General features: G+C 48.8%; 1 protein-coding gene across 1 annotated transcript; it reads right to left on the bottom strand.

The window, feature by feature from the left end:
• Nucleotides 1-208: 208 nt before the first annotated feature.
• On the bottom strand, nucleotides 209-11,543 carry LOC123602738 (membrane-spanning 4-domains subfamily A member 8-like). Its single transcript, XM_045487204.1, has 7 exons — nucleotides 11,453-11,543; nucleotides 10,030-10,252; nucleotides 7,992-8,114; nucleotides 4,236-4,295; nucleotides 2,646-2,783; nucleotides 849-959; nucleotides 209-665 (listed from the first exon to the last, which is right to left on the bottom strand). Exons 2-7 carry the CDS (start codon nucleotides 10,237-10,239, stop codon nucleotides 561-563), a joined length of 747 nt encoding a protein of 248 aa, XP_045343160.1. The 5' UTR covers nucleotides 10,240-10,252; nucleotides 11,453-11,543; the 3' UTR covers nucleotides 209-560.
• Between the last annotated feature and the right edge of the window lie 244 nt (nucleotides 11,544-11,787).

Genomic DNA, 11,787 nt, shown 5'->3' with positions numbered 1-11,787 from the left:
CTGTTCATGTGTGCTCTCTCTAAAATAAAATAAAATAAAATAAAATAAAATAAATCATATCCCTCCGTTGTATCTCTGTGTGTCCCCACGTTCTGTCCCGTGTTAGGGAAAATTGCTTGCACGTTGTCCTCTCCGTGAGGCCAGAAGTTCCCTGAGGTCACGGACTTTGCTGTGTTCACCAATGTTAAACTTCCTTGAACATACCAAATGCTCAGGACATATTTAATCACCAAATGAATGATTGAAAGAATGAATATTGTGTTGTCTAGACATTTGCTTTTCCAACCATGAGCTCACACAGGTAAGCACACAAGGCCCCAGGTGTAGACACCCCGGGGAAGGATCTCTTTGTTAAAATCCACTTTCAATTTCTGTCTCCTTTTTAATAGAGTCATTGCACGATTTACCAGGCCGAATGGAACAAAGTCACGATGCACGCCCGTTAGAGAGACATTTCCCTAACATTGTCAGGGAAGGAGGATCCTGGGTTTCAGAAGCCCAGAACGGGGAGGTCTTCTTTTGGTCTCAGCGAAAGATGCTTCTAGAAGCTGTGGCTTTGCTTATCTGGAGCCCTGGGCCTCGTTGGGATAAGTCGGTGGCAAGTTCACCGGTTCTGGGACGACCACTGGGTTTGCCATATAGACATTCGGGAGGACCACGCCCACCTGGAAAACACAGGCGCACAGGAGGGGCGCTGGGAGGGGTGCAAGAGGGACCAGGCAGGTGCGGAGGCCTTGAGGCCCTGGGAGACTTCTCTGCTCCTGGGCCGGAACCGGAAGCATGGTGACCCTGTAGTCTCCGCCCCCTTCCGGGCGTCTTCCCTCCCACCCAGGAACCTCGGGACTCACGTTGTGCTGACAGCAGACCAGTTGGCAGCCCAGGTGGGAAAATGCACAGGCAATGCCGAACTCGAGGAGACAGAAAATGAGCAGCACGCCCGAAATCGCCACTCCGGGGGTCTGGAACCAGAGCGGGTAGAGGTCAGGAGTGTTGGCCGGGGTGTTCCAAATGGGGCTCTGCCGTGGACTGTCCATGTGGCTTGGAGGAAGGCCCCTAACCTCGTCTCAGCCTTATGGGGACAACGTCTCACCAGGCTCGTGTGAGGGTCAAGGGTGTGTGGAGGAGACCTGGTCCTTTGACACTCGCTGCCAAGGCTCCTCTAGAGGGAAGGGTGGTCATCCCTCGGGAAATCACCTGGATCACGTGAGCGGGGAGGGAGAGGAGGGGCGGCTGCGCAGACGCAGAGACAGCGTCTACGCGGACCCCTCTGTAGCTGCAGTCAGTCACCAATCCGGCAGCCACGAGCCCTGTAGCCGCGAGTCCCGTGTGGCTGCTGAGCACTTGGGATGTGGCTGTGCTCTAAGTGCAGAATACACCCAGGATTTCAAAGACCGAGTAGCCCAAATGCAAAATAGCAAATTTATATATATATATATATATATATATATATATATATATATATATTCATTTTGCACGGATTACATGTTGAAATGACATTTGGGATATATTGGGTTAAATAAAACATATTATTAAGATATTTTCACTTGTTTCGTTTTCTTCTTCTTTTTTCTTTTTTGTTTTTTTTTTTTTTAATTTTTTTTAACATTTATTTATTTTTGAGACAGAGAGAGACAGAGCATGAACAGGGAAGGAGCAGAGAGAGAGGGAGACACAGAATCGGAAACAAGCTCCAGGCTCTGAGCTGTCAGCACAGGGGCCCGATGCGGGGCTCGAACTCATGGACCGTGAGATCATGACCTAAGCCGAAGTCGGACGATTAACCGACCGAGCCACCCAGGCACCACCTTCTTCTTTTTTCTTAAGGTGGCAACTAGAAAATTTAAAATCACACACACAGCTCACATTATATTTCTACCGGGCAGCCCTGTTCCATAGCACAGGTTGGTCCATGGGCCAAATTACCATCCATGGGCCAACTCCTGGCAGCTGCCTACTTTTGTAGGTAAAGTTTTATCGGAACACAGCCATGCTCACTGCTTATGGATTTTCTGTGGCTGCTTTCCCACTACAGGGCAGGGCTGAGCAGCTGCCGTGGAAACCAAATGGCTGGGACGCCTGGGTGGCTCAGTCGGTTAAGCATCTGACTGTCGATTTTGGCTCAGGTCATGATCTCATGGTCGTGAGATCGAGCCCCACGTTGGGCCCTGTGCTGACAGCTGGAGCCTGCTTGGGTCTCCCTCTCTCAACAAACAAACAAACATTAAAAAAAAAAAAAAGAAAGAAAGAAACCAGATGGCCTGAAAAGCCTTAAGTATTTATTGTCTGGCCCTTCACAGAAAACCTTTGCTGACCCCTTATCCATTGTCATGGGCAGCAAGGCGAGAACGTGAGCAAGGATTCAGGGAGAGGCACGTGTGTGTTATCGTCACATTTAATTCTCCTCATAATGGCATAAGGTAGATTACTCTGTTGTAAAGGCAGAAACTAAGACTGAGAAAAGTCACGTGCTTAAAGTAACACAGCACTAAAGCGACATGTTGGGGACTTTAAACATTCTTCTGATTCTTGATGGTACTTCTGCTGTAGTGCTGTGTGAAGAAGCTTGGTGTTTGGGCCTTCTAACAATTTTCTAAATGTAGCTGAGTCTGAGCCTGTGGGGGATGTTGGCTCAGAGGGGTACTCACCACACCCCAGGTGTCATAGTAGGGATAAGAGTCAGGGCGGGCATAGATGGGAGGGAGACTCATATCCATGATGAAGAGTGTGATTCCAACCACGGAACAGATTGCGCTGACAACGTTCAAGCCCAAACTGCCATTCCGCTGAAGAAGACACAGAGGGTCAGGGTGGGAGAGGAAAATCATTGTAGCTGGAATGAACAGAGACTCGAGCTTCTTTTTATAAATTTTTTTTTTCAACGTTTATTTATCTTTGGGACAGAGAGAGACAGAGCATGAACGGGGGAGGGGCAGAGAGAGAGGGAGACACAGAATCGGAAACAGGCTCCAGGCTCTGAGCCATCAGCCCAGAGCCCGACGCGGGGCTCGAACCCACGGACCGCGAGATCGTGACCTGGCTGAAGTCGGACGCTTAACCGACTGCGCCACCCAGGCGCCCCTGAGACTCGAGCTTCTTAACGTGAATCCCTGGAACCTCAGTTCTGTAGCAAGTAAAGTGATGTTCTGTGCAAAAAAGTGTGGGCGTAAGTTAGCTTTGAGAAAAGCTGGGCTGAACAAAGTGAAACAGGCCTTTGCTGTAGGACTTCTCAGAGCCTTTAACAAGGATCACGGATCTTGCGGAGAGGGGACTACTCAATCACGGTTTCCCCGAGTTTACCTACCCATCTTCGACTTGCTTATCCCACTGGGGATAGGTAGGAAGCTCCGCCCAGTGTCTTGGGATGCGACAGGCTCTGATGTCCCATGATTCTGGGCCATGTGCAGAAAGACATGCCCAGATCTCATGAGGCACAGGGACCTGGCCATCCTGAGGCCCCTCACCCTAGACAACCTGCCGCGAGGGGAACGAAGGCGCTTTCTCGGCCCGTTGTTAGGGGACCTCAGAGTCTTGTTCATGGGATTGGCAGAGACCGCTTGGCCGGATTCCTGAGGGAAGCAGGTGGTTGGGCCTCCCCTGGCTTCCCTGCAGAGATGGCCGGAGGCCCGCTCTGTGAGCCACGGCCACTGGCAGTGCCCGCTCTGTTGCAGGGGAGCGTGGGCCCCCGGGACTTTTGTGCCCCCTCCGGCACGAGCCTCTGAGGGACGGATGCTGTTCTGTCTCTGCCTCCACACCCTGATGCCTTCACTCAGGGCTGTGTTGTCCTTCCTTCCCTTGAACCCTCTGGACTCCTTCCTGCCATGACTCTGGCCAAGTTCACGTGCTCCTGTGTGTGAGTATGAGTGAACACATGTGACAGCGTCTGTGTCTGGTTAGAAGTAAGCGCAAGGAGGGGCGTCTGGGTGGCTCAGGCGGTTGAGTGTCTGACGTTTGGTTTCGGCTCAGGTCATGACCTCACAGATGGAGCCCCACGTCGGGCTCTGGGCTGGCAGTGTGGAGCCTGCTTGGGATTCTCTCTCTCTCTCCCTCTCTCTCTGCCCCTCCTCCCCGCACACACTCTCTCTCTCAAGCTATGTAAATAAACTTAAAAAAAAAAAAAAAAGCCTTATGAAAGGAAGTAAGTGCAAGGATGAGGGGGGATTGTGCGCTAACCTTTCCCCACCGTGTGTGTCTCCCATAGGTCCCGCTGGGAGAGCCCGGGTCAGAAGGTGACTTACCAGGTAAGAGGATTTTGGCTGATTTTCGGCTGACACTGAGAGGGATCCTGAAACGATGAACTGGCACAGAACAGTGGGGGTTTAGAAAGAGGTCAGAGGTTAGGGCCCCATCTCCAGGTTTCCACGACTCTGGCCACACGTATTCTCTCATGCACACGAGGTTCCTCTGCTGGGACCTCCATGGGGGAGGTCAACATGGGGGAGGTCAACATGACTCAACATGGGGGAAAGGAAGGAAGGATGGAAGGAAGGGCGGAAGGAAGGGAAGAAGGAGGGAAGGAAGGAAAGGAAGTAGAAGGAAGGGAAGAAAGAGGGAGGGAGGGAGGAAGAGGAAGAAAGAAAGAAAGAGAAAGAAAGAAAGAAAGAAAAAAAGGAAACAGAAAAGGAAAGGAAACGAAAGGAAGGGAAGGGAAAGGAAAGAAGAGAAAGAGGGGAGGGAGGGAGAGAGACAGGGAGGGTAAAAGGAAGGAAGAACAAGCCCTCTTGTACCATGTGACAAGGCAGCAAAGTGAGATAAATACAGATTCTAGGACTGAGCTGACCTGGTTTTTCAGTTCTGGCTTGAAACTCATGTGACGTGGGTAAGTGATTAATTTCTTGAGGTCTTTATTTCCTCACACGAACAGCGGGAAAAACTCCCTGTCCTCCTAAGGGTGACCGCCAGGAGCTGATCCATGCCTTGAGTGGGTCATTTGGCGTTCATTATCTTACACGCAGTCGAGCTCGCACATAGGAGATGTGCAGCAAGTATTATTTCTTTCCTTGTCTTTTATTTGCCCACAGGCACATCTTGTTGGTTTGCCATCCTTCCCTTGGGATTCGTTAGGCACGGGGGCTTTGGAGGGAAGGAGGAAGGTCACCAGCATCTTCACTGCTTTGAGCTAGAAGCCCAACGTCACCTGGGTGAGGACTCGAAAGGTAGCGTCGCACCTCTAAGATGCTCCACCCCAAATATGAAGACAGGGAGGTGGATTGTGTGCCTTTATTTCGACACTGGTATTCTGCAGGTGCAGTAGATGGTGGGCTTACTCACTGTCATGAGCCCAGTGTGGTGGCAACGGTGGTCTGAGAGGGCATCGGCTGTGGTCGAACAACAGCTTCGCCGAGCACTCACTGTGTGGGGTGCTTTTCAAACCTTGCCTTATTTAACTGCACGGTGGCCCATCCAGAACTATTATTATTCTCCTTTTTGCAGGCTGAGGCTTGTGGAGTTTAAATAACTGACCCGAGACCATCCAGCAGATGGCTGGTCCAGATAGTTGAATCCAGACCCCATGTTCTTCGCCTTTACCACACAGACCCTCCCACCACTCAGGGTAGATGCGTGTACCTTGGGGTGGAAATGGTTTTACAATGAAAAGTTACTCTAGCTTCCTACGCCTTTTAAACGGAGTGTGATTTTTCCTATACGTGGAAAAATAAATCTCAGTCTTATAACCTTCTGTTATGGAGACTTGATGGGAAGGGAAGAGACCAAGAGGCTGACCTTCTGGGGGCCTTGCTGGTCCTTTTAAGGTGCCAAAGGAAATGGGCCTTTGTTACGGGAGAGGACATTAGTGATCTTTAGGAAATACATAGTCCTGGACAAGGTAACCAAGAACAAAACTGCTTTGCAGATAAACAGAGGGGGGCAGTCAAGAGAGTTTAGCAACCTGGCAGAAGGGGAGATGCCAGGGCAATTGCCAGGCACTTAAGATTATTCAATAGCTTTTTTTTTTCTCCTCCCCTCCCCCATGGTCTTCTGTTAAGTTTCTCAAGATCCACATGAGATTGAAAACATATGGTATCTGTCTTTCTCTGTATGACTTCACTTAGCATAACACTCCAGTTCCATCCACGTTGCTACAAAGGGCCAGATTTCATTCTTTCTCATTGCCAAGTAGTATTCCATTGTGTATATAAACCACAATTTCTTTATCCATTCATCAGTTGATGGACATTTAGGCTCTTTCCACAATTTGGCTACTGTTGAAAGTGCTGCTATAAACATTGGGGTACCAGTGCCCCTATGCATCAGCACTCCTGTATCCCTTGGCTGAAGTTAGAGAGGGAGAGAGCCAAACCATAAGAGAGTCTTAAAAACTGAGAATAAACTGGGGGTTGATGGGGAGTGGGAGGGAGGGGAGGGTGGGTGGTGGGCATTGAGGAGGGCACCTGTTGGGATGAGCACTGGGTGTTGTATGGAAACCAATTTGACAATAAATTTCATATATAAAAAAAAAGATTATTCAATAACATCCAATGCTTAAGAGCAAGCCATTCTTTGTGATGTCAGTCTCTCCATTGCCCCAAACTCCATTAAAATTGGTTGCGCAGACACAGGGCTTAGGGGGGAGGAACAGGGGCTGAGTTCCAAGTCTGGGTCCATGCAAAGCAGCGAGAGGACTTCAGCCTCAAGAAATGAGACCCAGATGGAAATAAAAGAGAGCAGGTGCTCACAGAAAGATGCTCCCGAGGACATAAGCCCTACCATGTTGCAGGTGTTGTAGGGGCATTATGGTGGATGATAACACTAGGCTATTTTATTTAAATCTCATGGGATAAGAAGGACTTTGGTTAATTATCTAAGGTTACTTGGGAATTCTGCTATTTATGAGAAAAGTTGCATCTGAATCATAGATAGGTGTGTGAGTCCAGAGACGGCAGGCTGTGTAACAGCAGAGAGAAAAAGGAGGTGGGAGGGAGGACGGGGAGAAGGGAGGTGTGTGTGTGTGTGTGTGTGTGTGTGTAGCTAAGAGGACACTAGAGAGAATGCAAAAGAATCAAAAAGGCAGTAAAGTGGAGAAGATAAAGGACTTGTAGTTCTTAACTTTTATGGAGTCATAGATCACCCTGAGAATCTGATGAAAGCTATAGACCTTTCCAGGAAAAAAAAAGTACACACTCGCATATCAAATATTTTGCCACCACGGGGACTCTGAAGCCCATCCATGCACCTAGGTTGCGTCCCCATTGCTTAATGACTGTTCTGTGGCTGGGTAGCCACTCTCAAACATGGGTGGAAATGTCTTTTCTCTTGGAGCTCAGGCTGGGGGCCTAAATTGAGCAACACTCGAGGGCTATGACCAATACATTTTTTACACATGGGCATTGTTGTGTGAATTGGAAAAAGGTGCCAGCCCTGGGTTGATGAATAAGAAGAAAATTCGCTGACCCATGGCGTGAGCCAATTAGAAAAGGTGCCCACTCCAGGTGAACAGCGTCCTGTAGGGCTGTCACTTGGTGTTATGGCTGAATCGTGTCCCCTTAAAATTCACCTATTGAAGTCCTAACCCCCCCCCAGTACCGCAGAATGTGACTATCTTTGGAGAGGGGACCTTTAAAGAGGTGACTAAGTTTCAGTGAGATCACTAGGGTGGCCCTAATCCAATGTGACTGGTGTTCTTATGTGAGGAGGGGATTAGGGCACAGACACACTGAGGCTGCGTGAAGACACGGGGAGAAGGCGGCCATCTGCACGCCAAGGAGAGAGGCCTCAGAACAACCCTGCAGACATCTCGATCTTGGCCTTCCAGCCTCCAGAACTGTGAGGTAACGCATTTCTGTTGTGGAAGCCACCTGGTCTGTGCCCATTGGTCACAGCAACCCGACCAACCGACATGCTTGGTAGGCGCGGCCTGAGCCAGATTCGCGCCCTGCTGGCTCCCTTGGCTGGGAAGCTGCTGCAGAGTGTAAGCCACACAGCTTGACAAGGTGGCCCCGGGTGTGCTGGCACTTTCCGGGAGCTCGTTTGTGGGGTGACCTCACGTTACTTACCCAGACGCCTCCCCAGAAGGGAAAGCCTCCGTAGAACGAGATCGCTGTGTAGTGCCCTGAGAGGACGGTGGCCATGATAGAGCCAAGGCCCACGTGGATCAGGCCAATCAGGATCTGGATGGCCTGTCAGGAGAGCCACAAGCTGAAGCCCTGGTTTCTGAGGCTGGATCCTGCCTTCCCTTTGTGCCTCCTTTTTATTTTCATAAATCGTTTGTTTTCCTGGTCTAACAAGTAATATGAAAAGTAGAAAAATGAAATGAAAACTTCCCACAATTACCCTCCGCTCAGGGGAAACACCCCACTTACGTTTTGGTATCTAGCCTCCCGTGATTCTTTTCAAATATATATTCCGAGAACACAAGATGGCTCTGTACATTTAACATCTTATCGTGAACACAGCCCCATGGCAGTAAGTGTTCTTCAAACATATTTTTTAAAAGGCTGCCTGATTCCATCTTGGGATGTTTTGGGGAGTAGTTGGAACAGAGATACTGAACAGGTAAGATTGTTCCTCCTTTTTCCCTGTTATAAATAATACTATTATGAACATTCTTGTAGATAAGTCTTTGTGTTCATCTCTTATTTCTTTAGGATGTTTTTAGGGATTGAATTGTGTCCATCTCTCCCTCACCAAATTAATATATTAGAATTCTAACCCCCAGGACCCGAGAATGTGACCTCATCTGGAATTAGGGTGGTTGTGGATGTAATTAGGTAATCCGATGTATACTGGAGTAGGGTGGGTGCCTGATCCTATGTGACTGGGGTCCTTTTCGAAAGACAGATATGAAGAGACACACAAGCACACAGAATTCCATGTGTGCCAAGATCGGCACCGTGCTTCCACAAGCCAAGGAACCACCAGAAGCTGGGAGAGAGGCTGGGAGAGACCTTCCCCTGGTGCCTTCACAGGGAGCATGGCCCTGGGGACAACTTGATCATGAACTTTTGGCTTCTGCAACCGTGAGACAACTTCTGTTGTTCAAAGCCACCCAGTTTGTGGTACTCTGTTATGGGAGCCCTAGGAAACTAATATAGATATACTCCTGCACAAGTGGTATTTGGACATATACATAGATATATTAGGTATGTATATGTCTCTGTGTATACACTACAAATATGGCGGCACACACAAATATATTATTTCCTCAAATTTGTACAAATGGTAACAGACTATACGCAGACTATTTTTTTCTTTCCTTCAAGGATGTATCCTGGGCTAGGTCCATCTCATTACGCAAAAGCCTTCCTTGTTCTTTTTTATAGCTGAAGTACGTTCCATTCTTTGAATAATACATCGATTTAACCGGTATATATTGATGGATATTTTGGCTGTTCCCATTCTGTTGTCCACACAAACCGTGCTGCAGTTAATAAGCTCATCCACATCGCAATTCTTGTGTGCATGGGCGTATCTGCAGGACAGTCTCAGAAATGGAATTATCGGGTATTTGGTAAATTTGGAGGATACACATTGCCCTCCACACAGGCTGTATCGACTGACCCTCGCATTAGGCCCTGAGCTCAGGCTGCCTGGGTCGGAATCTGTGGTTGTCATCTTTCAGCTGTGCAATGAAATGTGCCCCTGCTGGTCCTGCCCAGGATGGCCTTGCAGGGGGAAAATTGTTGTGAAGTGTTATTTTGTTGGCTGTCTAACCTGATTTTTCCTCCCCCAATGGCCAAAGATTCCATTCGAGAAAGCTGGGTTTAGGCTCCACCTAGTGGCTTGATACACCCACTTTCTTCCAGAGGCCACGTGGATCGACATGTACTCTTGCAACAGGACCAACATTCCAGTTTACCACTTTTTTGTTGCTTTGCTTCCTCTTTCTTAAAGTGCCTAAAACAGAAATTACAAGGCCCCACACTGAGACCCTGGTGATGTTGCACAGCTGAGATTTTTAGTAGATCTGGGTTTGGCAAGGCCGGATCAGCTCCTACCCCTCCTCCTGGATTTGAAGTTTCCGTATTTCCAAGCCTCCCCCTTTGTCCGACTCCAGCCAGGGACCCCCGGCCTGCAGAGTGAAATGTCACTTACCCCTAAGACTTTGCCCTCTCTCAAGGCTCTCTGGGCAGGTTGCTCAGTCACAGATGACTTCAAACCAGGGGGGTTCACAGGAATGAGGTGGACTTGGGGCTGGTTGCTGGGATACAGGGGCACCTGACACATGCCTCCTTGGATCTCAGGATACCCGTTGGGGGGTGCCACCACAAACATGGAATTGGTCATGGGTCCTGCTGAAGCCATCGGGTTCCTGCTGCTAAAGAAATGTGATAAATATAAATGTGATAGGGGCGCCCGGGTGGCTCAGTCGGTTAAGCGTCCGACTTTGGCTCAGGTCATGATCTCGTTTTGAGCTCCACATCTACCCCTGTGTTGGGATTCTCTCTCTCTCCCCCCTCTCTCTGTTCCTCCCCCATTTGTGCATGCGCGTGCTCTCTCTCTCTCAAAATAATAAACTTAAAAAAAAAAGAATACATGTGATGGACTCATCTTTTTAAAAATTAAAAAAGATGTTTATTTATTTTTGAGAGAGAGAGAGAGAGAGACAGAGTGCAAGTGGAGGAGAGGCAGAGAGAGAGGGAGACACACAGAAGCCGAAGCAGGCTCCAGGCTCTGAGCTGTCAGCACAGAGCCTGTTGCAGGGTGTGGGGGCTCAAACCCCGGAACCATGAGATCATGACCTGAGCCGAAGTCGGAGGCTTACCCGACTGGGCCACCCTGGCGCCCCTAGACTCATCTTTCACGTAAGCACTAATGTTTGCATTAAAAAAGGACTTTTGCCTCCAGTAGCTCATTTGAGCATCTTAACCACTGATGAATGTATTAATCCTGCTTTAAAGATAATATCAGGTACCAGTTACGGGGCCAGGCAGTCAGCACTTTCCAAACACATTTCCTTTAATCCTTAAAACACCAGACCAGCTTTATAGGTGAGAAAACTAAGGCTCGAAGGAGCTAAACGCTGCCAGAAGGCGAGAGCTGTGTCTTTCTCGTTTTCGAATCTCCTATAAAGCTTGGCATGGAGTAATACCGTCTGATTACAAAACTTTAGAGGTGGAAAGTCTCTTGGGGAACACTGAGTCCAATTCTCTCAATTTCTGGAAAGGGATACTGAGGCTGGGAGAGTGGACATGAATCCCCCAAGGTCCCAGTCACATAAATATTGGTTAAATGGAGAGCATACTCTTCAGAGGAAGCCCTGTTAGTGTGGTGTCTATTCAATGCATGTCCCACGCTGCTCAGTTTTCTGGGCCACTTACAAGTTCTGGTCTGGTTTTTAAAATTTCTTTAATTTTTTCGGAGCAGACACCCCCCCCCCCCCCCCACCAAATGTTTGTGCAATAAACCCTGCTGCATGCTCTACCCCACACCCAGATTCGTCGTGTCTTGTTTGGCAGAAAGATCTTATCACCATCCCTCCATTAGCCATAAAAACCATTGGACGACACATACTCACTTTGCTCTGCTGGCGGCTAAGTCTCTCTTGCTCCTGTTCCCAACTCTTGGCTGTAGGCAACCTGATTTCCCGAGAGAATGAACACACGAGGCTCGGTTGAGTGATAATGTTTAGAAAGATCTAAAGTCCCTTTCAATTTTCTCCCAGGTGCAGGCCAGGTTACCAGCTGCTTAGAGCTCAGCCCCCTGCCCCCGGTGTTTGCTTCCGGTTTCGGTCAAGGAGCCAATTAAATGCAATTCAACCGGCCAAGTGTTTAAATGGTATCTGTGCGGAGAAGAAAGGGTTGTTTTTGGTGCTCTGGGAAACACAGAGCGAGCTGGGCACTCAGGGATCAT

This window comes from Leopardus geoffroyi, chromosome D1, assembly GCF_018350155.1.
Source record: "Leopardus geoffroyi isolate Oge1 chromosome D1, O.geoffroyi_Oge1_pat1.0, whole genome shotgun sequence".
Classification (NCBI taxonomy): Eukaryota; Metazoa; Chordata; class Mammalia; order Carnivora; family Felidae; genus Leopardus; species Leopardus geoffroyi.
The sequence above is the reverse complement of the archived record's forward strand: the minus strand, read 5'-3'. Positions and strand labels throughout refer to the sequence as shown.

Coding starts and splice junctions, on each gene's coding strand:
- LOC123602738 (XM_045487204.1), bottom strand. CDS start 10,239: ATGGCTTCAGCAGGACCCATGACCAATTCCATGTTTGTGGTGGCACCC. Junction 2,784..4,235: donor AGCCAAAATCCTCTTACCTG/GTAAGTCACCTT, acceptor TGTCTTCTTCAG/CGGAATGGCAGTTTGGGCTT. Junction 666..848: donor TGGTCTGCTGTCAGCACAAC/GTGAGTCCCGAG, acceptor TGTGTTTTCCAG/GTGGGCGTGGTCCTCCCGAA.